At 38.9% G+C, this 27349-nt stretch overlaps 1 protein-coding gene across 2 annotated transcripts in view; it reads left to right on the forward strand.

Annotated features, from left to right (window-relative positions):
* AP3B1 (adaptor related protein complex 3 subunit beta 1) overlaps positions 1–27349 on the forward strand; it is a 288775-nt gene that overhangs the window by 78572 nt on the left and 182854 nt on the right. For both annotated transcript variants that reach the window (XM_062212530.1, XM_062212531.1), the window contains exons 4-7: positions 2706–2801; positions 3406–3566; positions 5458–5524; positions 17484–17666. In XM_062212530.1, coding sequence (XP_062068514.1) covers positions 2706–2801; positions 3406–3566; positions 5458–5524; positions 17484–17666 — 507 coding nt within the window. The remainder of the gene's footprint in view (positions 1–2705; positions 2802–3405; positions 3567–5457; positions 5525–17483; positions 17667–27349) is intronic.

Consider the following 27349-nt stretch of genomic DNA (forward strand, 5'->3'; position numbering starts at 1 on the left):
AAACCCAGGATTCGGGAACAAATCTGGTTATGAAGATGGGTGGCTGATCAAGATGACATGAGTAACCCTTCAGAACCAGACGTACTAAGCCTATGAGAAACACATAAAATCTGTTGAGGAATGAAAGGGGAACCCTTACATGAGCTAGTAGGGAATAACTCAATCCACACAGTTTTATCTTAAATTAGTGCTGGACAGGACTTAACATAGCAACTACTTTCAATACTACTTTCACCTCTGCTACTGGAAGAAAATATGCCCTAACTTTGTAATGGTTGCAGAGGAACATAATATGTATCTTTTTCACAGTACCTTGTGATTTTTATACTAGGCTCTAGGCACTAATTCAGAATACATGAAGTTATCTGTGCTAAAAACTAGTTATACAAATAATGTAATTCAAGGATAACATTGTTATCTTAAGCCTTATGTAATATTGTAACTTGCTTATGCCCATCCCTGGATTGGGGTCACAATATGTAATGATCTTTCCATTGGAAGTCACTGGAAATGCACTAGTTTTTATTAGTTGTACAGTGCCAGAGAAAGAACAGTACTGTCTTAATTTTGCAATATACTGCGTGTGCTGGTGCTGTTTTATACAGTGAAGCAGCAGCTTTGCAGCAAATAAGAAACATAATAAAATTTTCAACTTCCTCATTAAAAAAAAGAAAAACTGATGTTGTGTGTTAGACTGAATAAAATACAGTGTGCACGTCTGTTGATTAAAATACAAATGAGATCATAGGATTCACACTACTATAAACCAGTAAAAATTGTTAAGGGGATATATTTTGGGTATCATATACATATTTATTGAACTCGTTATGGTGGCTGCGTGGCTTAGTGTTATGTAGATATGATTTATTTTACTCTGTTAATATTTTATTATTTAATCTTTGCTTTTGTGGAAGATTTGACAAGTGGAATTTGGGTGACGTGGTGTAACTCAGGAGTGTAACCTAATGGAAACTGAGACAGAAAGTCTAAGTTATATTTGGGGACTGTTTTTGTGAATAGGAAAGAAGTTTGGGGGTAGATTATAAGCTGTATTGAGATTTTCCTTTTATGATTCTGTGGAGTCATTCAACACTGAAGACTAATTAGGAATAAATTATTTTGTTTGTTTCAGCTCTGTGTCCATCTAATATAAATGAATGAATTGTTAACTTTAAATGGTTATGTTTAGCATCTCTATTAATAATGATGAAGATATAGAAAGTATACTCACTAGGATTGTTCTTAGACCTTGTAAAATTAAGGTCTAAGGTTTTCTTAACAAAATAACATGGTATGTTGAATTTGGTATTTAAAACTTCTATTGATAAATGTAAGATTTTGCCCCTCATTTAAATTTTTAAACTCCCCTGAGAAAGTTGCTCAAGCATGGTTTGGAAAAATACAGAGTTTAAACCAGTTGTATCATAAACGCACAGAACAAGAGTTGTGTGTGTCAGTGAAGTGCCTCGTTTGGGAGCTGTCACTGGTCTGTTCTGTTCAGGCCATTTGTAGTGTGGAGGGCGGCAGCCGAAGGAATGCGAACTGGAGTGAGAGCAGGTTTGTGAGAGCTCAGTAGAGTGGTGAGAGGGCTCAGAATCCTGCTGTGTGGAGAAATCAGACGGTGGAGGCACACAGGGCCTGGCAGCTGTCTGTAAGGTAATGTAGACATTGGTTGGTTTGGCATAACCCAGTGTGGCACTTTTTTTCCTCTCCAGCCATTTCCAACTATTCTCCCCTCCATTTTTTAATGTTTTTTTTTGAACATTCCAGAAAATTTTAGGGTGTGCCATGCCAGTACATATGCAAATAGCTGTCAGGTAGTATCTAGGATTTGTGAAAAGGAGCAACTGATGAACAACAACTAAATTCCATTTTTATTTATTCTTTTCTGTTCACAATTTTGTATTAAGCCTAATAATTAAATTGGCTTTAAAAACTTTTCAGAACACAAGTCCAGGCTTTTGGAGTTTCTATTACATTAAATTAGTGTTATTGACATATGAGATTACTTCAGAAAGTTTGTGGAAATGGATTTAAAAGATAAGTTTATAGTGGTAAAAATGTTTTGAAATCCAGGCATACAAGAAGTCTCAGAGTTCATAAAAATGCATTTTAGGAAAAAAATTGCTTGAGTTTCAAAAACTTTTGTAGCAAAATATGCTAATCTTTGAATTATATTTTCCTGTGAGTTTTTTGAAGTACCCACTGTACATTGTTAATTATGAGCTGAAAATAGTGAATAATGTGTAATACGGTGTGAATATGACCATGATGTCAGAGAAAGAGCTCCAGATTCTTCGGGCGCGAGAAGGAAGTATAAGCTCCCCTTTCTGTGTGACTGCTGGACAGGGCTCAAGTTCTTCTTCCTGGTGGTCACTGATTTCACTGGTGGTGAAAATACTTCCCACTTCAGTTAATGTTTTAATATTCTTGTGCATTTTGCTCAGGGAATGTCTTAAATTTCCTTTTAGAGGGAGGGACACTTGGTAGAATGTTGCTGTTATGGATTAGATGATTAATATGCTTACTTCATAAGCTTTTTGGTTGCCAAAATATTATCTTTATTTTATAATCAGAACTATGACCAGGTATACTGAATATACTAGAGAAATAGTTGAGTATATTTTGGTGTAGAACCTACTGAATTTTAAATTTTCCCTCTGGCTATGAATAAATAACTTTAACAACAATTTTTTTTAAACCAGATAAAGAAGTTGGTGTATGTCTACCTGGTCCGGTACGCCGAGGAGCAGCAGGACCTGGCTCTCTTATCCATCAGCACTTTCCAGCGGGCTCTGAAGGTAAATAAGGGAGTCAGCAGGCGGACAGCTACAGTTTCTGGCGTTCGAAGAAGCGGAGCAGTGATCTTCTAAATAGCACAGTAGTGTCTTGAAAGAGTTAAAAGGTCTGCCATAGCACCTAGTACATAGTACCATAGCACCTGATCAGTGCCATCGGAAAGTGATTTATGTAACCACCCGGAACCTTGCCTTGTATGCTGTGCTTCTAGAATGTTTCTTTATGTCTGGTGAAAACATTAGCATGCATCAAAGAACTGTTCATCATAGCAGCTAATTGTAGAAAGTGTTCAAAGAGGGAGCATAAGACATTTTCAAAGATAAAATTTATGACCTGCAACGTTTTATTATTATGAAATCCTAGAAGTCTGCCACATGTAATAATAATTTATCAATTTCAATTATAACCATTATTTTTCTTTAAAATATTCATAGAAATAAACATTTATTTACTTGTTTTTACCACTTCCATATACTGGGTGTTCACTTGAAGTAGCTTTCTTCTGTTTTTATATTGCACCCTATAAGCACCTATTAATTGTCATAAAGATGCCTTTGAAATATTTATAAACTTAAAATTTTAATGAGTGTTTTTGCACTTTGTTAGGACCCAAACCAGCTAATCCGTGCCAGTGCGTTGAGAGTTCTGTCAAGCATCAGAGTGCCAATCATTGTGCCTATCATGATGCTCGCCATCAAGGACGCTTCTGCCGACTTATCACCGTATGTCAGGAAGAATGCAGCCCACGCAATACAAAAATTGTACAGGTAGGTGTTTTTAATAATACTGAAAATCTGTAATGTTGCACTCTTACCCAGAAGGTGATGGACCACAGAGGCTTATTTTATTAGCTCTTAAAAGTAAATCAAATGATTAATATTTTCCTCAGACATCTTTATGAATTTTTAATTTTGGTTACAGAAACCCTATGCAAGCTTTTAATTTGTGCACTAATTAGGACCTGTGATAAATGGGACCTGTGATAGATTTTATTAACTTGAAAATAATCAGAATTTGAATTCTCATTTATATAGTCTGTCCCTTGTACACACATGTCTCTGTTATTAGAATATTGAGATTTCTTTCTATATTATTGAGTAGAATTTTAATTGCATTATCTTCTCAACTTTTCCCTTGTTCCATCTTTGTTCCTTCTGTTCTTCTCCTTGTCTCATTCTTTCCCAGAGCTATTTTATTAAATGATTTTTTGAAAAGTGATATATGAGACTGTAGTAGCATACTGTATTTGTATGATAGTGTGTCCACAGTGCTGCATCAACCAGATTTATGCCAACAATAGCAGTTGTGACACTTACGAAAAGTGTATTTTCCGTTTGCAGAAGAAAATCAATCATATGCCAAATAATTAAGGCAAGCTATAATTGACCAAGATGTTAGCATATGATAAAATTTATTTTCAAAAAGTTTGTGGGAAATACATGCTATTTTTAAACTTTTCCCACCAATTTTTTCAAGTGCCATTGTGTGTTGTATACAAAGACATACTAATGATACCTTTGGAAGAACAGAAGCATCGTGTCACAGGTTTGGCCAGAAAGTAGAGGTGCAGTGAAGTGGGATTCGTTAGGAAAGACTTCTTGGAGGAGGCGACTGAAACTGGAATTTGAAAGAATTTGAAAGACCTGAAGCTTCAGATAATTATTCTGGTTAATAATATAATTATATAATGTCTATAAAAGGTAAAAACTTATTTTTAAAGTAACTGTCCACATTTATATATTGCTTTTCACTCTTGAGCTTTCTCATTATAAACTTGGGAAAGATCAAAGCTCACTATGATGGCTTCAAAATCCTTTTGTCACTGTGCTACAGGTTCTCTCTCTGGCCTTGAGTCCTGCTGGTAGCCAGGATCTCATGATCTAGTAACACAATATAGTCCATTCTTATCTCTTATTTTTCTGGTTCTTATATGGCAGGTTTTAAAAACCTGTCTTTCCACTGATATGATAATACATTCTTATTTGGAAATTCCCTGTATTTGTTTTAAGCAATTATGTATCCATAGTAAAAATGATGGCTATTTTTTTTTAACCAAGTTGAACTAGCTTGTGCTCTACCTTCTCGAAATTACTTCCTTGGGTTTTCCAACTTGTTCGAGAAGTGATTTGGGGGATCAGTGTTGTGGCACAGCTGGTTCCGCTGCCTCCTGAAGTGCTGTTTTGAATCCCATCCAGCTCCCTGCACCTGCACCTGGGAAGGCGACAGAGGATGGCCCAAGTGCTTGGGCCCCTGCACCCATGTGGCCGGCCCGGATGGACTTCAGGCTCCTGGCTTCTGCCTGGCCCAGATCCTGCCTTGGCAGCCATTTAGGAAGTGAACCAGTGAAGAGAAGACCTCTCTTTATCTCCCTCTGTCTCTCTAACTCCGCCTTTCAAACAGAATAAGTCTTTTTTCTTAAAAGTGAAGTTTTATTTAAATACTTCTCGTGTATGCTTGATTTAGTTAATGTGGTGAAGTTTAGGACACATTCATGAGAAAAACTACTATTTTACTATCAATTTCTTTTCCGTTTCTATGTTGAAATAATTTTTCCTTCCCTCCCTTCTTTTAAGATTTTTTAGCATCATGAAAGATGAGCATCTTTTAAAACCAGAATTAAGAAAAAAAATTGATAAAGGTTTTCTTTTACTATTTCAGTCTTGATCCAGAGCAAAAGGAAATGTTAATTGAAGTAATTGAAAAGCTTTTGAAAGATAAAAGCACAGTAAGTAAAATCTTTTGTTATTAAAATAGTTTTTTTATTTACATAGTAGCATTTCCATTGTATATTTTATGTAATTAATTTTATTTCAAACCTCAGTTGGGGAGAGAGAAAAACAGAGCCCCACCTGCTAAATCACTCCTCAAATGCCTGCAACAGTTAGGGCTTAAGATGGGAGCTGGGAATGCAGTGTAGGTCTCCAAGGGGCAACAGGAAGCCATCACGTGAGAGGTGACCTGCTGCCTCCCAGCCTCTGTAGTGGCAGGAAGCTGGGCTCAGGAGCTGGAAGCAGTCTGGTGTCGTAATTGCTGGACCACATGCCCACACCAAAATGGTATGAGTGTTAATGGAGCTTCTCAGAGTTTTAAAATCTTGGAAGATCAGAGGTTTCCATATAATAAAGATTGCATTGTAAAGTTAAGTTTGTTACTTGTTTGTTTCTTTTTTAAGAATTATTTTATTTATTTGAAAGAGAGTTATGGAGAGAGGTTGAGTCAGAGAGAGATAAAGTGGTTTTCCATTCTGCTGGTTCGCTCCCCAAATGACCACAATGGACAGAGCTGAGCTAATTGGAAGCCAGGAGCCAGGAGCTTCTTCCGGGTCTCCCATGCGGGTGCAGGGGCCCAGGGAGATGGGCCATCTTCCACTGCTTTTCTAGGCCATAGCAGAAAGCTGGATTGGAAGTGGAGCAGCTGGGACTTGAACCGGTGGCCTTAGGGGATGCTGGTGCTACAAGCTGGGGTTTTAACCTGCTGCACCACAGCTCTGACCCCTACATGTTTGTTGATCAGAGTCTGAAGTTGGGAAAAGTCTTTTCTTTAACTTAAGACTCTTGTCGACTGCTTATAGAATCTAAGTTTATTTCAAGTAACAGTGTATTTGGATTTGAAAAGGACTTGGGAAAACCACTATCTTAAAATGAAGCATTAAATGTTAAAGGGATTTTGGAAAATTTGAGAATTGGCTTTTAGTGTGATAAATGTGTTTTTAGGAAATATTAAAATATTTTCATACATACTAGGCTGCTTTATTGGCTACAAAGAATTATCTTACTGAAGTGATCATCTTTTGGTAGTGTATGGGTCGTAAACTTCCTCATTTGCCCTGCTCGTGTTTTGTATCTTTTGCCTACTGGTTCTAGCCTTATTGAGAGTGGGATAGTAAAGTTTTCTTTCCCATTCTGTCATTATTTGCTTCATATCTTCAGGAGCTCTGATGTTTAGTGCATATGTGTTTTTTCCATTTTGTTATTATAAACTGTTCTTCTTTCTCTAGAAACACTTTTTGCATAGGCTTTTTGTGTGTGTGTTTGGTGTTAGAACAGCCATTCCAACTTTCTGTGGTTGCTGTTTTTAGTACATACCTTTTCTTGCCTTTTTAAAAAAATTTTTTTTAGAGATTTATTTGTTTTACTTAAGAGGCAGAGTCACACAGAGAGGAAGAGACAGAGGGAGAGGTCTTCCATCCACTGGTTCACTCCCCAAATGACCGCAACAACCTGAGCTGAGCTCATCTGAATCCAGGAGCTAGGAGCTTCTTCTGGGTCTGTGCTGCAGATGCAGGGGCCCAAGGACTTGAACCACCACCTTCCACTGCTTTCCCAGGCCATCAGCAGGGAGCTGGATCGGAAGTGGGGCAGCTAGGATGTGAACCAGGGCCCATATAGGATGCTTGCGCTGCACACAGATGCTTAACCCACTACACCACAGTGCCAGCCCCATAGGTTTTTATTTTTAATCTTTTTGTATTTTTGTATATAATATATGTCTCCTGTCGATGGCATATGGTTTTTATCTGGAATGGCATTATGTTTTTTTGACTGTTTTTTTTTTTTTTTTCTTTGACAGCCAGAGTTAGACAGTGAGAGAGAGAGAGAGAGAAAGGTCTTCCTTCCGTTGGTTCACCCCCCGAATGGCTGCCATGGCCGGCGCTGTGCCGATCCGAAACCAGGAGCCAGGTGCTTCCTCCTGATCTCCCATGCGGGTGCAGGGCCCAAGCACTTGGGCCATCCTCCACTGCCCTCCCGGGCCACAGCAGAGAGCGGGACTGGAAGAGGGGCAACTGGGACAGAATCGTGCGCCCCGACCAGGACTAGAACATAGGGTGCCAGTGCCGCAGGTGGAGGATTAGCCTAGTGAGCCGCAGTGCTGGCCCTTGACTGAGTTTTTTAATCCATTCACACTTAATGTTATTAATATGGTTGGATTTTTAGCTGTTTTGTTTGTTGTTATGTGTCTCAAGTGTTTTTTGTTTCTCATTACTCAGTAAGATTTTTTTTTTTTTTTTGAAGTGGGGAGAGTCATTAAATGAATGCTGAACTTTTTAATTCTTTTAGTTATTTTTTACTGCTTAAAAAATACTGTTGTTATTCATGGAAATTATACTTGGAGTTTTCATTCCTAAGCCTCTCGGTGATTTCTTTGAATCTATAGTGTGGCAGAAATCTTCACTGTCTTCTTCTATGCGTTATTGTCATAATTTTAAAGATAATCAGGCCGGCACCGTGGCTCAATAGGCTAATCCTCCACCTGCGGCGCCGGCACACCAGGTTCTAGTCCCGGTTGGGGTGCCAGATTCTGTCCCAGTTGCCCCTCTTCCAGGCCAGCTCTCTGCTGTGGCCTGGGAGTGCAGAGGAGGATGGCCCAAGTGCTTGGGTCCTGCACCCACATGGGAGACCAGGATAAGCACCTGGCTCCTGGCTTTGGATCAGCGCAGTGTGCCAGCCACAGCGCGGTGGCCATTGGAGGGTGAACCAGCGGCAAAGGAAGACCTTTCTTTCTGTCTCTCTCTCTCTCTGTCCACTCTGCCTGTCAAAAAAAAAAAAAAAAAAAAAAGATAATCAGATATAGATTGACTCAATAATTGACGTCAGAGGAAAGAAATTTGATTCCTCTTCGTCTTTTTTATTTGACAGGCGTACTATCTGCTTCTAAGACCCAGATATACAAAGTTGATCTTATTGCTATTGGGGTTAACTTGATTTTAATAATTAAAGACATACTTTGTTTTATGTGGAAGATATTTGCTAGGGACTGTGGAGAATAAGATCCATGAGAAACATTCCTTATTTTTTTGGAGGGGGGGCGGGAAGAGTTAGAGAGAGAGAGAAAGGTCTTCCTTCCGTTGATTCACCCTCCAAATGGCTGCTCACCGTGCTGATCCGAAGCCAGGAGCCAGGTGCTTCTCCTGGTCTCCCATGTGGGTGCAGGGCCCAAGCACTTGGGCCATCCTCCACTGCCTTCCCGGGCCACAGTAGAGAGCTGGACTGGAAGATGAGCAACTGGGACAGAATCCGGCACCCCATCTGGGACTAGAACATAGGGTGCCAGTGCCGCAGGCAGAGGATTACCCAAGTGAGCCGTGGCACTGGCAACATTCCTTATTTTAAGGTGATTTACCATCATTTCTTCTACATTGAAGATGAAAACAGATTCATTAGATGGCCTGGGAATGAAATCTCCATATCTAATGTGTGTGTATCTTCCCAGATAGAGCATGTCACAGGTGAAAAGTATGGTCTTTGTAATTAGACAAAATTGGGTTCATGGCTAAACCTCTTAAGATAGCAACATATTAAGCCTTCATGACTCAGTTTCCAAATCTATAGGACTTAACCATTTCTAAAGTTGCTCTTTGGATTGAAAGAGCCATTTTATATAAAATAAAATATGAGGTGATAATAAACATTAAAAATTAGAAATAAGTGTCTCCAGGGAATGTAAATGATACAGTTTCTTTGTAAATTCGTAGTACCTGTTCTTGGTTTTGGCCATATATTTCCAAAATATAGTAGAAAAATATCGAATACTTGGTCATGGTGGATATTTAATGTTGCTGAGGGCCGGCATTGTGACATAGCTGATCAAGTTGCCACATAACGGCTCCACTCCGATCCTGCTCCTGGCTTGGGAAGCAGCAGAGGATATGACCCAGGTGCCTGGGCCCCTGCACCCACCAGGGATGCCTGCGGGAAGCTCTGGGTTCCTGGCTTCCGCACAGCACAGCCCTGGCCAGTGCGGCCTTTTGGGGAATGAACCAGTGGATGGAAGATCTGTATCTTGCACTCTCTGTCGCTCTCTCACTCCCTCTCTCTCTCATGCACTCTTTATCTCTTTGTCTCTGTAACTCTGCCTTTCAAATAAATAATAAATCTTTAAAAATTGATATTTAAAAAAATGATAAAGAATAAAATGAAAACAGATAAATTTAAAAATGTTTGTTGGGTGAATTGTTATAATCTTAGTAATAATAGTTCAATGTTTGTTGTCATTGTCATTGTTTGTTTTTCCCAAATGGTTTTAGTGTTCATAGGTAGATCTTTTGGACCCTTATATGTTTTATCCATCATTAGGCATTCACTTTTTGTTTTTTAAAGATTTATTTATTTATTTGAAAGTTGGAGTTACACAGAGTGAGAAGGAGAGGCAGAGAGAGAAAGAGAGAGAGAGAGAGAGAGGTCTTCCATCCGCGGTTCACTCCCCCATTGGCCGCAATGGCCGGAGTTGTGCCGATTTGAAGCCAGGAGCCAGGAGCTTCTTCCAGGTCTTCCACGTGGGTGCAGGTGCCCAAGGACTTGGGCCAGCTTCTATTGCTTTCCCAGGCCATAGCAGAGAGCTAGATCAGAGGGGGAGCAGCCAGGACTCCAACCCATGTCCATCCAGGATGCCAGCACTGCAAGCGGCGGCTTTACCTGCTATGCCACAGTGCCAGCCCCAAGCATTCATTTTTTCTAAGGCCTTACATGCTATAGGTTTATTTTTTGAAAATGAAAAACAGATTTCTATTTTTCTGCCCATGTTAAACAAAAAGTGGGGCAGTGTATTGTCTCACTGCTGAGACCCTGGTAGAGATCTTGGCATTCCATTCAGAGCGCCTTGGCTTAGACCCTGGCAAGCAGCACTGATGGTTCACGTGATTGGCTCTCTGCTACCCCTGTGGGAAAACTGAATTGAGTTCCTGGCTCCTGGCGTTGTCCTGGCCCAGCCCTGGCTGTCATGTATGTTGGGGAGTGAGTCAGTAACTGAGAGGTCAGTCTTCTCTTTGTCTCTTTCTTTTCTACCTCCCACATATATGCAAACATACATAAGAATTTAAAAAAACACACATAACAGAAATTTGCACTGATACCTTTAATTCCATCCAGCAGCCTCCATTTTCATTTCTTCTAATTCCTCTCCAGTATGAAGCAAAGTGGCTCCCACTATGCACCGTGTGTTTGCTTTGTTGCTTAGTCCCTGAATGCAGAAGAAATACTGTTTAAAGTGTTAGCCTGTACTTCTGTGGGAGCAGTAAAGTGTTAGCCTGTACTTCTGTGGGAGCAGTAAAGTGTTAGCCTGTACTTCTGTGGGAGCAGTAAAGTGTTAGCCTGTACGTCTGTGGGAGCAGTAGAGTGTCAGCCTGTACGTCTGTGGGAGCAGTAGAGTGCAGGTCATTTAGGGTCAGTTGCTTGTATCTTTAGCCTCATTTTTTTCATGTTATAGTAAATCAGATTTTTTAAACATGTTATGTTGACAGATGAGAAGACTGTGCTTTTCTACATGGTGACTTGCATGTGTTCCTTCACCAGATTACTTCTTTGAGTTAGTTTTCTCATTCATTCTCCTTGTTTCTTTATTTTTGTATAGAATGAATTATATCTTCAACTAGAGATGGCTTTACTTCCTCTTGTCTAATTATATTGGCAGATATCTTCAGTACAATGTTCCGTAGGAGTGGATATGGTGGAAACCCTTACCATTTTTCAGTGTATTACAAATACTTTTGTCTGAATTACGAAAGACACTTGGCTCTGAGGAGTTTTGTTTTTTTTGTTTTTTTTTTCCTTATTTTTGAAACAGTAAGTTTTGCAGGGTGTTACCGAGTTGGTTGACATGGTCAATTTTTTTTTTTGTATGTAATCAGCCCTTTCAAAATGTAGATTTAGAACTTGTATTATTTTTGGCATTCTCTTCAGTTATTTTCTTCAAGGACTCAAATTTTATGTGGGTTGGATCTTCTTTGACTGTCTTATATTTCAGCCACTGTCTCTCTAAACCTTTTTTCTTCTTCCTTGTCTCATTTTTGTTCTCTTAGTTCTTTTTCCCTTCTTTTTAATGTTCTGTATTACGTTTTCATCCAACTATGTCCTCCCAGGGGAACCTTGCAATTTAGTTTACATGTGTGATTTTTTTTCCTCCTTAATGTTTTTTATGGTTCCAGTCTCCTGTTGTTTCATTTCTTCTTTATTTCTTTTTTCTCTTTTCAGATTTTTAAATGTTTATTTTTCTGTCATATGTTTCTTGTAGAGTATTTCGTTTCCTTTTGCTTCATCATTGACTTTTTTTTCTTTTGTGGGAAATTCTCACTAGTTGAATTGCTTTTGATTTTCTGTTTACTACTTGCAGATTACTGTATTTATGAAGTTGGTGACTTGATTTTTTTGGTTGCTTGTAAGATACTAACTGCAAGAATACTCCCTTTATCTTGTACCTAAGGGTTTGTATGTCCTAAGATTCTTTTTAAAGATTTATTTTATTTATTTGAAGGGAAGAGTGACAGACAAAGAGTTTTTCCATTTGCTGGTTTACTCCCCAAATGGTCGCTACAGCTGGGATTGGGTCAGGCCTAAGCCACATGGGTTTCCCATGTGGGTGGCAAGGACTCAGGTGTATTAGCAGGGAGCTGGACCAGAAGTGGAGCATCTAGGACTATGGACTTGGGCTTTGCTTTGATATGGAATGCTGGTGCCTCAGGTGGCAGTTAAGGTGGCACCTTAACTGGCTGTGTAGGCTTCTTCCTAAGGTTATTTTGAGTTACATATTATAGTAGCCTAAGTTTTCTGTCTCCTAATTCCTTTTTGTTGTTACCCTACAGGGTTTTTTTTTTTAAAAGATTTATTTATTTGAAAGGCAGAGTTACAGAGACAGGGAGAGAGGGAAAAAGAGAGAGGGCACCTGCTTCAAACCGCTGGTTCACTCCCCAAATGGCTGCAGGAGCCTGGAATTCCATCCAGGTCTCCCATGTGATTGGCAGGGCTTCTGTTGCTCTCCTAGGCTCAGTAGGGAGCCGAATCAGAAGCAGAGAAGCCTGGACTTGAACCTGCATGCATATGGGATGCTGGTGTTGCAGGTGGCTGTGGCTTAACCCACTGTGGTGCCAAAACACTGGCCACTACCCCACAGTTTGTGAGGGGCTTCTCTCTACTCCTTTTTCAACCTGGTTTTTCCTTGAAACTTTCCAAATGACGTCCTCGAGCCATCTCTGTTCCAAAGTAGCCAGTAATCTGCTGAGGGATTTTTTCCAGTGTTTTCACACGAAGACTCTGGTTTCTCTTTGTGTTAAATTCAGGCTTGGGCACACCCCTGACCGCTGCCTAACTATCTGTTTTCTTCTGGGCGTCTGCACAGCATTCTCTTCCCCCACCCCAGCCCCCACAACACCGTTGTGTTAGGTATTTGTGATGTTTGTGATAAAAGTGTGAAAGTAGCTCTTGCAGTTTAGGGTTTGTTTTTGTACTTATCTGTAATTTAAAATTTGAAACCTCTGTGGTTTTTATTCATTCAGAATTTGAAACCTGTTGTGGTTTTTATTTTGGGCATAGATATTTGGGGTTTTTTTTTGGGGGGGGGATGTTGGATTGGGAGATTCAGATTTACCCAGTATGAGTATTTAAGTTAAATGTATTTTGAACGTGTTTTCTGATAATTTTTTCCTTTGCATGATTTTATGATGGTGCTCAAAAAGTTCATTGGAAATGGAATTAAAAGAATTTTATTTGGGCCAAAGAAATGTTTGAAATCCATTGTTAGTTTTTTCATAATATGCATTTTCATGAGCTTTTTGAAGACTCCCTGAAGTTAAAAATATTTTGTCTATACCAGTGTTTAATAGGTCTTATCTCAGTTTTTACCCTCTTTTTGGTCACATGTAATAATTTATTGAAGGAATATAGGTACGTTTTTTCTCCCTACCGAATTTACAATGTCAGCATTGACACTTAAAATCAATAAGGAATCAAATAATTTGATTTAACATTTTCCCACTTAAATGGTTTTGTGTCATTTATTTCCAATTTTGAAAAAAAAAAGTATTTCCTGTCAATTAGGTGTTCATGGGATCAGTATCATAATGATAGCATGCTACTGATGAGTGATATGTTTAAACCTTCCAGAAACTTCTGTAGGTGCTGAGTCATTGCTTCTTCTAGGCGAAGGGAAGATTTTCCTACAGCGGGACCTCAGAGTTGAGTAAATTAGTACAGTAATTCCCATGCAAGGGAAGCCGAAGCGTACTGTAACAGTACTGAAGGTGATAGGATCGTTTTTCTCTTTGACTAGAGAATGACTGCTGTGGTCATACAGTGATCTCTTTCCAAAAAACAAATCACGCTGGGTTTTGGAATGCAGTTATGGTAACTAGTTGAAATAACATTTTAGTGTTATTTAGGTAGATGTTGTCTGAAGATACCTGTATGTTTGTGAAGATCCTAGAGAAGCCTTGTAACTCGAATCAGTGAAGTTAAACGGGATGCTTTTATCTGCGTTCTGTAATCCCTAACCAGTTAGGATTTTCTTTATATATGATTTTTAGTGCATATTTCTAGATTTTTATGCCATTTTCATTAGCGTTCACTATTTAACACATCCTAAACACCACATGATTTTCCTAAGGTTCACTTACGAATTTGCTTTTAAAATTTGTAGCAGTCTTGTTTTTCTTTAAAATGTAGATAGATGTTCTTTCTTATTTGTTAAGCAATTAAGGTGCAGGAGTAGGCATTCTTTTATTTAGAATGCCTCAAAAACAAGATGGTTTTATTTCCATTGCCTTTTAGGTTAACTTTAAAGAAAATATTTTGGTAACATTTAACTTTCTAATAGTAATCAGTATCTTGGGAAAATAAATTAGATCACTGTCTACTAAAAAGGTGAGTTGTTTGTTTATTTTTTATGATGTAAAGTTTCCTCTCAGTTTTAAATATAACATTACATTTAATGAACAGATTGATAGTTTATAGCTAAACTGTAAAGAGAGATACCATTTTGTAAGTTATTGATTTAATGTTGGTAAAAAGCCTCATCGTTATGGGCAGAAAAACCACACTGTGAGTTTGTGCAGATGTTTTATTGTGATAGATCTATTATCCAGCTATTAGAAGATAAATGACTGATCTTTCCCATTTTCCATGCCTCAAGAAAATTGAAATAAGAAGGGGAATATCATTTGGGCTGTATGATTAGGGCAGGTTGGATGGCCATTAATTTAGAGAAGGAAATCTTGGCAGCATGGGCCAACTTAGACCATATTATCAATCAAGCCTTGATGTGCTTCTTGTGATGACCCAGCACTCTCAGGTTTTTGCAACGTTAATTAGAATTCATGACAAAATAGATGCAAGGAAACGTTTTGTGCCCTTCATAATTTTATAGAAAATTTATTGTTATTAGAAGAACCATTTGCTTAGTGTGATTTTTTTCATTACCAGCTTGTCAACTAGCATAGATAATCTGGAGAAAATATGAACTCCATAGATGGGGTGTCACTTTTGTTGATGGTTCATGTAGTTTACCTTGGAGCACAGCTAATGGCTGAAGTTCATAGCAACAGCACAGAAAAACGTGGCAACCAAGGGAAGATAAATGAACCATGTTTATTGCTTTAATATAAAAAATACATAAATGGAAAACTGCATTTGAATTTGATGAGCTCATTGCTAGTTTCATTGGAGTGATTTATTCCTCCCCTTATATGAAAAGCTACTATTGACACAGTGAGATGGAAATTAACTGTCTGTTTTTTGGAAGTCAGTATTTTTTTTGGTTTTAAAGTCTGAGTAAATAATTTTATTTTAATTCTGAATGTTTTATATAATATTGAGCATTCAGTAGAACAAAATTATCAATTCTTATGCTAGTGTGTAGCGCAGGGTCCAGTTGTTAACACCATATAATTAACTATCTAAAATAGTCACTTTTGTTTTATGGAGGTACTCGTCACATTCTAATTATTCTAATACTTCTTTAAGCTTTATTGCTACATATTTTCTTTGCTTTTTTGATTTACAGTATTTCTAAATACTTCAGAGTCTGTTGGTACTTCAGAATTATTGTGTACTTAACAACTCCTGGTTTAATAAGTTTTGTATCATGTGACAGCTGATTTCTCATCTAAGTTTTTGGTGTCTAAATACTTGGAAAGAAAGTATTTCTACATAACCCAGCTTTACATAGTATTTTGTAAAAACTGAAACTATTGAATTACACTTTGAGTTTTGTGGATTTTCTTTTTTAGGTGATAATCTTTATCTTTGTACCTTAACACTCTATCAATTGATACAGATATCAATATGATTGCTATATACATGTAAATATATAAATGTTTATTTCTTACAAATAGTTATTTTTATAGTTTGATGTCAGAAGCAGTTGTTTTAAGACATTTTAAATGATACTAATTTTAACCTTGCAGAATTAATATATCGCGGAATATAATTTCTGAAGAGTAATTTATGCAGGAGACATCAAAGTGTGGAGCTGAAAACACAAACTTCTTTTCTGTAACAGTGGCAAACAGGAAATTATACACATAATACATTTTTATTTAGTTCACACAAATAATCAATCCTTTGCTTTCTCGATTGAGGTGCACGCATGCTGGGACCAGCAGGCACCAGTCCATGGGCTGGGCTGGAGTCAATCAATGCGGCTTCACGTTTATGCTGATTGGTAATTCATGGAATCCCCACAGGACTTGGAACTTGTTTAGCATAATAGCAAGTCTATATTCTGAGCTGTTTTCTTTCAATTGTATTGTTGGTTGCATATTAATAAACTAAATGTCAGCCAAGTCGAGGAACAAACACTCAAATATGAATATCATTGTATCTAATATTTTTCAAAAAGTACCATTTCAGTAAGCTATATTGCTATTTAATTGCTTATTTTAAGTCATTGGGGAAATTTTAGATACTAAAATGAAGATCCCTAGTGTTCAAATAGAATATGATATTAATTTCTTTCAAAAGTGTATTGTTGGCTAACTACAAATTTAACAGTGTTGCATATAGAGAAATGTGTGTATATTACATATTCTGCTGATCTCATGTCTTTATACTAAAGCAGTCTTAATTTTACCACTTTGTAAAAACATGACAATTCAGAAACCACCATTTATGAATCACTAATTGGTCCTGGGAAAGTTGCATTTTGTTGGGAATATATTAATTTTTTTTAAACTTTAATTTAATGAATATAAATTTCCAAAGTACAGCTTATGGATTACAATGGCTTTTTCCCCCCCATAACTTCCCTCCCACCCACAGCCCTCCCCTCTCCCGCTCCCTCTCCCTTTCCATTCACATCAAGATTCGTTTTTGGGAATATATTATTACACATTGTTATAGTAAGTATTGATGTACTTAAATTTCAACAATGCATATTCTTTGTAAATAAATTATTTTGTTGAAAACAGGTGGATTAAGATATATAGGATTTCAAAGAGTTTTCATACAAAAAACACTGTTGTTCTTAATACACTTTTTGACATATGTTCATTGTGGAATTATTGACATTCTCATTTTGAACTGACACAGTGTGATCCTTGTTAATGTTTTCTTTTTCTGTGTATTATGAATCTTCAGGTTAAAATTAGGTAGCTTTGAAATAGAAAAGGTACATATTAATGTTTAATCTGTGTATGAACAATTTATTGAAATGTAATCTTAGAAAATAAAAAAATTATCAGTATTGACTCTCTTCAGAGAAGTGTTACTTTGCCAGACATGTTACAACTATTAAAATTATTCTTTGAGGGAGTGGTACTTTAAAATTTGTTACTCAAACATGAATATTCATTTTAGTTGGTTGATAGAATACTTAAATACTGAGTATCCTAACAGTGATTACACAGCTGTATTGCTGAGTAGCATCTTGGGTGGGGGCAGGGGAACTTTTTTTTAATGAGTTGCTATTTCTTTCTTTTCTAGCTGGTAGCTGGCAGTGTTGTGATGGCGTTTGAAGAAGTATGCCCAGAAAGAATAGATCTGATTCACAAGAATTACCGCAAGCTCTGTAACTTACTGGTTGATGTCGAAGAGTGGGGGCAGGTTGTCATAATCCACATGCTAACGCGATATGCCCGAACACAGTTTGTTAGCCCTTGGAAAGAGGTAAGTTTGAACAATCTTCCGTTTATAAATTAAACCAAGAGAGCGGATGAACTGTTAAAAATGTGCACAAAAAATTTGTATTTAAGTGGGACTCATTTTTTTCATGTTATTTTAGAAAGTCCAGAAAGCAGTATAAATTCACAGATAATGTCCATTGCTTCGGTGCTGGTTGGTATATATGGAATGGTGAACATGGGGGTAATCCCTGACCAGAGGCCCTGTTAGGAGCAGTAGTATGACACAGTATTTACAGTAATGTTGCCAAATCATGACTTTGTAGTACTCGCTGTTTTCCCACCTTTGAGCCCTAGCTGTTCCATGTACTCACGTCTATAAATATAAATATAAATATAAACTTCTATAAATATAAATATAAACTTCTATAAATATAAACTTCTATAAATATAAACTTACAAGTTTTCACTTGTAAGTCCTTGAACAGTAAATAGGTTTGAAACACTATTACATATGAATTTTTGCTATTACAGGAAGCTATTTTTGAACTTTAAACTATTTTTTCCTGGTTTTATGTTTCTAAATGTGTTTGTTTTCCTTTTCTTCACTTGAGCTGGTAGCTTTGTAGTAAGATTAATAAATATACCTTAAAGTGAAGTTACTTTTTTTCTTTGTGCAGATTAACAATTGAAGCTGCTTATTCTGATAATTTAGAAAATTCAGAATTTTGTTATATATGTTACATATGTTCTTGATGGAAATCACTCTATATATAGTTAAATATTTATTATATGTTAAATGCATGTTATAATTATATATTACATCTATATTAAATATATATATAAAGATTAAATATGTATTATTGAAGCATAAATAAAGCCCATAAGATTTGCACATTCAGTTTAATTTTTGTCTTAATTTTATAAAGTGTAGTATTACAGATTTAAAAAAATTGTTTCTGTAAAAATTAAAAGATAACCCCTAAATATGTTAGAGTAGTTTGTACACAAACTCATGCTTAGCCCTTGAGTGCCCAGTATATCTTGATTTTGTTCCTTTAAAATTATATTAAGTGAGAGAAAAAGTTGACTAAAATGGAAAAATGTTGTTAATGTAAGCTTGGGGGTGACATGTCGATCTTGTCTATAATTATAAAATGTTTATGTTTTCTACACTGGCTTAATATTTGATAGCATTAAGAGTTATTTAAACATTTAAAAATATACCTTTATCCAAAAGACTATGAAATTGACTCCGTTTGACTTTTTATATTATCAAAGTAATTATAATTAAAGTATATTTTCACTTACTCATATATTAATATCTTAATGGCACATAAGTGTTCATAAATTAATGAAATTGTACTTTTCTCATGTCTTTTTATTCAGTAGAGTAATTTTATTCATCATTTAACAAAGGACAGTTTTTTTTAGTTTATTTTTTAACTTTTATTTAACATAAATTTCCAAAGTACAGCTTACGGATTACAATGGCTTTCCCCCCATAACTTCCCTCCCACCCGCAGCCCTCCCCTGCCCCGCTCCCTCTCCCGTTAACAGGACAGTGTTGAAAATTTCCTGACTCCTTAGGTGGTAGCTTGGACAAGAGGTTTTCGTTGCTAACCAGCTTATTTGTTTGACTTCAATCAGTTCCTTTCAAAAATGCTGATCAGATCATTTTTTCTCCTGTTGAGTAAAGTTTTAGATAATTTTGGCCTGTGTGTACCCTGTTACCTCTTAAGAATACTTTATTGCTTTATCACTGTCAGATCATTTTCTGTAGCTCAGTGCAAATGCTCTTTGCCTTTTGATGATATAGAAATAGGGTCTAAAATATATACTTTACTTATCATGTCTTCTAAAACATGTTACGGATATTAAAATCTTTTTCTGTTCCGTGGATTTTATTTCATCCTAATTTAGATAAAATATACGTGTAAAGCTGTGTGCATTCTGTATTCATTATTTCTTTGAATTTTCGCTTGTAAGTCCGTGACCAGCAGTCATTACACATGTGAGCAGAAGTCTGGTCGTTGTCCATAATGTGCTGGAGTCGGGCTGGTCATTCCCCTGCTTGTTTGCGTTCTGACTGTGGCCTTGCTGTGAATGGCCTCAGGAGGGAGCCGTGCTGCCCAGGGACGCCAGGGGACACTGGGGCTCTCTGGGCGCCTGCTGTGCCTGCCCACAGACCTGCCTTTCTTTGCCTGCCTTTATGAGGCTGTGTGTGTCCTTTCCTTTGAGAAAGAGTCCTTGCTTTAAAGGGGGAGAAAAGGAAAGAAAATGACTTAAAGAAGGTTTGTGTTAAACTAACTGAAGTCATACGGATTTATAAACTGTGGAAATAATTCAAGCACATGAAAAAATAAAAAAATAGTTTTCCTTCTCATAACCTCTTTGTTGACCCTTTAGAGGCAATTTTTGGTATCCATTTAATTTGTTATTCTAGTGGTTAGAAATTTTACTTTTAATAAAATTTTTACTTTATTAATTTAAGATTATATCAAATTATCTCAGTCTGTGGAAAGATTATTCTTTAAGTTCTATTTGAAACTTTTGTTTATTCCAGAATTAGCAAGATAACAGCCTTGTATCTCTGTTCAGGACCACAGGTTTGTGTCTATGCGTGCACATGTATGATCTGTTCAGAACCAGTGTGAAAGATTTGCATGGCTCAGCTCCTGTTGCATATTAGAATTAGGTATTGTACAAGCTGTTACACTCTTGATAGAAGCACATCAGACCCGAATGGATGCAAGCATTTAGACCACGTTCACGCTCTCATCCTCTGGAGAGAGTGGTTCAGGCATTTGTAGACTGGGAGGCTTTCTCTCTGATACTTCATATTGCCTCCAGCTTTTTATTTCTGCACATAGTACTGTTGGTTTTAGAAGTTGGCAAACCAAATCACAAAGCAGAGTTGGGTCATAGCTGGAAAAAACTGAGAAGTACCCAGCGTTTCTGTCTGCATTGTGTTCCATTTCGAAGTTGTGAAACACTTGCAGTGTAGTAAAAAATGGTGAGAGTCTCTCAGAGTGAAAGCAACGGGGGAACAGGATTGTGACAGAGGCAGTGCTGGGTGGGCCCTGTCTTTGTCAGCCTTTGCCCGGCACTTGCGTGGAACCTGTCCATGTGGACTCAGTGGTATCCGTGTCTTCCTTCTAGCACTGCTTTCCTTTTTTGTACAGTCAGAAGTCACTTCACATAACTGTGGACACCGTTTTATGATCGGTTAAGCGCCGTTTTACCTTGAAGTAAAACTATTTGCCAGTAGGAATGGCAAGAGCTGGGCCAATCTGGAACCAGGAGCCAGGAACCAGAAGCTTCTTCTGGGTCTCCCATGTGGATGAAGGGACCCAAGCACTTGGGCTATCCTCTGCAGCTTTCCTAGGCTGTTAGCAAGGAGCTGGGTCAGAAATGGAGCAGCCAGGACTCCAGCCGGTGCCCATTTGGGGTGCTGGTACCTCAGGCAGCGGCTTTACCTGCTAAGTCACAGTGCCAGCCCCTTTCTGTACATTCCTGTGTAGTATTTTATTTGAGGTTGGGCTGTTGGAAATATACCCATTTTGAAGGTGAAGAAACTGAGGTACACAATTTTTTTCAAACTCACTTATTGTTGATAATAGATGCTGCCAGAAATACATAATTATTCCGTATGTGGGCCAGCATTCTTTTATATTGTTATCTTGTGACTTTTTTTAAAGAGTTTTTTAAATTTGAGAGGCAGAGTTGCAGGCACATACAAAGAGAGAGATGGTGACAGACACAGAGAGACACAGAGGTCTTCCATCTGGTGGTTCACTCTCCAAATGACTGCAATGGCTGGAGCTGGGCCCATCTGAAGCCAGGAGCTTCTTCGGGTTTCCCATGTGGTTACAGGTGCCCAAGTGCTCTTCCACTGCTTTCCCGGATAGCTGGATCAGAAGAGGAGCAACCAGGACTTGTACCAGCGCCTGTATGGGATGCTGGCGCTAAGGCGGAGGCTTAGTCTACACAGTTCCGGCCCCTTTTGTGACTTTTAAAGTCACATTTTTTTGGTTACTTTCATAGGGTTTTCTGTGTTAGCTTATTAATTGTTCAAGTCAAAACTAACTTCAAAGCCACCAAACCGTAGCTCTCAATTAGCTGAGAACCATAATTAAATTTGCTATTCAAAGAGCAAAATCATGTTTCTCATTGAATTTTTAAAAACAATTGTTTATGTTAATATGCTTGAAGGGTGGCAGGTTTTTTTTGTTTTTTTTTTTTTTTTTTTTGAGGAATTTGAAATTAGTGGAAATAGTCTGTGAGCAGAACTGGATGTACATGTTTTTGTCAGTAAGTCCTCAAATGAACACATCATATACAAACAAGCTTCTTGGGGCAGAAGTGATTTTTAATTTAGTTTATTTGCATCATTATAGATCAGTGTTTAGGCTGTTTATATGTAAATGTATGATTTGAGGAACAATTAAGTGTTGACAAAGTAGATTGCAGTCGTATCAATTGCAGTGCGTTTTCCATAATTTTTCTAACTGACATCTTTGATGATAAATAGTGGATGCCAAGTCAAAGCCGATTATACAGTGCACTAGGAATTCATGGGGCTGTCAGGGAGAAGAACGATTGACTTTAAATTTACATATTAATGAGAAGATTTGTTAAGAGGGTGCTTGACTATAGAGAATAACAGCGTATTTATAGGGCACGACATTTTATAAATAAAGCTGATACAGGAAAATGGAAATTAAACCTTTTAGGTTAATACATTCAAGAGACTGCTAAAATGCATATTTGCATTTTTATTTTCTTAAATTTACCTTACTCTCTGCAATCCAAGTGAGTTGTTTTTATTCTAGGTCAAGTTTGTATAATTTTCAAGGATATAAATTTAGTTAAATATTTTCTTTGTCATTGAAGCCTATTATCTGAGAATAGTTGAAGCATAAATGTAAATCGCTAAGTTGCTATTGTAGAAATAAAGGATTTTTAAAAACAGGTATTATAAAACAAAGTAAATCTTATGAGTGGTTTGAAAAAACTATTCAGTGGCATTAATCATAAACTGAAATGAAGCAGAATTGAAGCTTTTAAGCAATGTTTTTAATTTTATGAATTTAGTTCTTTAAAATTAAACTTTTATTATGATGTGTCAGTTTTGTAAGAATTATCTAAATATTTTACTTTGTAATTAAAATTCCAATTCGCCATTCTTTTTAGCATATAGATCTAGGTAATTTAATTCTGGTGACAGTATTTATGACACGTTGAAATTTGGAGTGATTTACTTTTTGTTTGAGTGTATCTTTACTTCAGTTATGAAAAACATTTCGTAAGTTTCAGAAAATCGCAAGTTTAGAATGGTGTTTAAAGTGTTTGTAAGTTCAGTTCTCAGGTAGCGGGAAATAAGAACTCATCAAGATGCGAAATGCACGTGTACCCTTCTAGATGAGCGATTTCCCACCGACGCACAGGTGTTTGGATAGTGCTCCCTGACGCACAGGTGTTAGGGGTAGAGCGCCCTGACGCACAGGTGTTAGGGATAGAGCTCCCTGACGCACAGGTGTTAGGGGTAGAGCTCCCTGACGCACAGGTGTTTGGGGTAGAGCTCCCCGACGCACACGTGTTAGGGGTAGAGCTCCCCGACGCACAGGTGTTAGGGGTAGAGCTCCCTGACGCACAGGTGTTAGGGGTAGAGCTCCCTGACGCACAGGTGTTTGGGGTAGAGCTCCCTGACGCACAGGTGTTAGGGGTAGAGCGCCCTGACGCACAGGTGTTAGGGGTAGAGCGCCCTGACGCACAGGTGTTAGGGGTAGAGCTCCCTGACGCACAGGTGTTAGGGGTAGAGCTCCCTGACGCACAGGTGTTTGGGGTAGAGCTTCCTGCACCTCACACAGCCTCTTCCAAGGCTCGGAATGTTGGGTGTTACCCTCATGAAGTTTTAGCATGTTTTACAGTTGATTTTTTTGTTAAGACAAATTTTGTCTTGTGTCTTATCCATGGACTGTTATTATATTTTATTTCTGTTCATAATTTATCTTTGATTAGATTGATAAACTCATGAAGTTTCTGAAATACTATTTTTAATTTTGTACATATGTGTACGTGGCTAAAAAAATGTTTAGTAGCACAAGGCTTATAAGAAACATTTCCTGTTATGCCTACCCTGTATCTTGAATTAGTTCCCACAGATCTCTTAGCTTGTGTGTGTGTTTACATTTCTCCGTCACATGTGTGCTTCTCATGTTTCGGTCTAAGACATACAGCAGTGTTCTGTGCCCCTGTGTTTGTGCCGATCACTGCTGTGGCTGTTCCTCAGCCTGCTGCTCACATTTGTCTCTGTGCCACCTTGCTTCTTTTCATTGTTCTCTGCCTTTCTCCATGTTTCTTTTCTTGGGTTCAGCAAAATATGTTTCAGTATTTTATTTTAGTTTCTTGATTTTCTTTTTCATTATATATCTTAATTTTTTTGCCTGTTTTTTTGAGGTATGCATCTCTCTCTCTTTTTTTTAAAGATTTATTTATTTATTTCAAAGTCAGAGTTACACAGAGAGAGAGAGAGGTCTTCCATCCACTGGTTTACGCCCCAGTTGGCTGCAACAGCTGGAGCTGTGCCAGTCAGAAGCCAGGAGCCAGGAGCTTCTTCCAGGTCTCCCATGTGGGTGCAGGGGCCCAAGCACTTGGGTCATCTTCTACTGCTTTCCCAGCCCATTGCAGGGAGCTGGATCGGAAGTGGAGCAGCTGGGACTCAAAACCAGTGCCCATGTGGGATGCTGGCACTGCAGGCGGTGGCCTCACCGGCTGCACCACAGCTCTGGCCTGTCTGTACCCAATGTAATTGAGCCTGGGAGTTCAGGCCTGGTGACCTAACCAGTTCTATCAGACCCCAGTGGCCTGACAGGTCCAAAAAGTCTTGATTCTGTCTTTAATTTTAGAAGCTAGTTTTGTTCCGCATGATCTTTTTCGTTCGTTTTTTTTCTTTCGCGATTTAGGTGTTGTTCTGTCAACTCGCAGACTACCTTTGTTCCAGGTGAAGCTGAGCCCCTAAGTAGTGCCTTTAGTGCTGGACACCATGAAGCGCCAGTCTCCTGTCCACCCTCCCTTCGCCTGCAGTGTCCTTGTTCTGCCTTCAGATAGCACTGAGCTGAGGCACTGGCACAGCAAGCCCCACAGCGTTCTCCTCACTGGACTCCCAACTTCGAGATGACACCATGAAGGCTGCGTTGTCCCGGTGGGTTTCCTGCCGGGCAGCTCCGGGCTCTGGGCCCACTTGACCATCGTCAGCATTCCCTGAAGAGGAACTTAGCGGAGCCTGTGCCCTTCCCCCTTCCCTCAAAGCGCGTCCTTCAGCAGGATGGCAGCCCTGCGACTGACAAGCCTGCCCCTCCTCCTCACCCGTGGGCAGCTAGTGCTGTTTATTTTGTGCTCAAACTGTCCTTACTCCTCTCATAGACTACGCTGCTTATGTTTGCCTTCAAGACTGCGATGCTTTACAGGTCTGACTGATGCACGTAGGCATAGATTTTACTTTTCCTGCTTACAAGCTTGATGAGTTTTCTGGTATATTTACACTTGTTTTTACGTTTTTTCCTCTTGATTCTAGCTTTGTGGTGCTGCAGGTTACGCGACTGCCTTCAGTGCCGCCATCCCATATTAGAGCACTGGTTTGAGTCCCAACTGCTCCACTTCCCACCCAGCCCCCTGTTAATGTGTTTGGGAAAGCAGCAGAGGATGGCCCAAGTATTGGGCCCCTGTCTTTTGTGCGGAAGACCCAGATAGAATTCCTGGCTCCTGATTTCACCCTGGCTGCCCCGAGTGTTGAGACCATTTGGGGGAGTGAACCAGAGGATGGAAGATCTGTCTCTCTGTCTCTCCCTCTGTCTCTCCCTCTCCCTCTGTCTCTCCCTCTCCCTCTGTCTCTCCCTCTCCCTCTGTCTCTCCCTCTGTCTCTCCCTCTCCCTCTCCCTCTGTCTCTCCCTCTCCCTCTGTCTCTCTGTCTCTCCCTCTGTCTCTCCCTCTCCCTCTCCCTCTAACTCTGTTACTCTGCCGTTTGAATAAATCAGTAAATCTTAAGGGAGAAAAAGAGCATGAATGCCCCCCTTATGCTAATTTGAAATTGAAAGGTGTATTGTTTGGTTTAGGATTTCAGTGTCCTAAGAATTTATGGAGACGACTAGTTAAGGCAGAAAACATTATTTTCATTGCAGAAAGGACAGCGTAGGGTAAGGAGTGAGGTTTCAACCCACTTGGCCAGCAGGCAGGGGTCCTGAAGCGAGTCGTAAGCTTGCAGGAGTAGAGAAGGAGGGTGGTTAAAGCTCCTTACTGGGAGAGGGTCCTGTGGATGTGCAGAATGCCACATCACCTGGGATAAGGTGGGCCTGAACACGAGTTGTTTGTCGAGGCTCTTCGGATACGACCACAGTTCTGTCAGTTTGGTATGTTCTGGGAGCGGTGCTGGTAACCGTCGGTGCCAGGTGGTAAAATTTCACCAAGGTCTAGGGTTATCTACTTGTGCCCAGTTTTGCCAGGCTTCTGGGAATTAACTGTACCCCATCAGCATAATAGATTCTAATGTGTATTATTTCTGATTTTTTTTCCTGCTGTGTTCATTCTTACTTTGGGTCTTCAGTTATAAGTTTTTCAGACTGTTGGTGTCCTGCACAACTCTGAGACTGTTTGCTCTTTTGTAACCTTGTTTTTCTCCCACTTGCCAGCGTGAGTGATTTTCTGGTAGTCCACTTTCAGTTTTGTTGACTTTGTCTGCAGCCTCCCATCGGCTGGTAACCCCATCCAGTGTATTTTTAACTATTTTTTAATTTCAGCCATAGAATTTTCATTTGGTTCTTTGTTAAAGTGTCCTTTCGTGCTAAAATTCCTGAACTAATTTGACATGCTTATGTTGCCTTTAATATTTCCTCCATATATAATAGCTATTTTAAAATTTTTATTAGGTAATTGTGTCTTGTGGGTTATCTTTAGGTGACTTTGTGTTGCCTGTTTTTTCTCATAAGAATGAATTTGTTTATTTTCTGTGTTGCTTTTACTCTTTTGTCTGCTTGTTTTATTTTTTAATTTTTATTTTATTTTTTTGGACAGGCAGAGTTAGACAGTGAGAGAGAGAGAAAGGTCTTCCTTTTTCCGTTGGTTCACCCCCCAAGTGGCCGCTACGGCCGGCACGCTGCGTCGATCCGAAGCCAGGAGCCAGGTGCTTCTCCTGGTCTCCCATGTGGGTACAGGGCCCAAGCACTTGGGCCATCCTCCACTGCCTTCCTGGCCACAGCAGAGAGCTGGATTGGAAGAGGAGCAACCGGGACAGAACTGGCGCCCAGGCGAGACTAGAACCTGGTGTGCCGGTGCCGCAGGTGGAGGATTAGTCTAGTGAGCCGTGGCGCCGGCCTAATTATATTCTTGATATTACCATACACCATGAAATTCTTCCTTGTGTTAATTCCACTGGGCTAAATTGATACTTGTTGCAAACTCTAAACTCTGTTCCAACGAAGGCATCAAGTAGAATACCAGCTTTATTCTTTCATCTCCAAGTTTTTGATCTTTTGCTAGGCCCCAGGGGCCTTTTTCTTTTGAAAGAATTACACAGAGAGAGAGAGAGGGAGACAGACAGAGATAGAGGTATCTTCTGTCTGCTGATTTACTCTGTGACTGGGCCACTCTGAAGCCTGGAGCCAGGAGCTTCATCCAGGTCTCCCACATGGGTGCAGGGGCCCAAATACTTGGGACATCATCCACTGCTTT

This window comes from Lepus europaeus, chromosome 15 (assembly GCF_033115175.1).
Source record: "Lepus europaeus isolate LE1 chromosome 15, mLepTim1.pri, whole genome shotgun sequence".
NCBI lineage: Eukaryota > Metazoa > Chordata > Mammalia > Lagomorpha > Leporidae > Lepus > Lepus europaeus.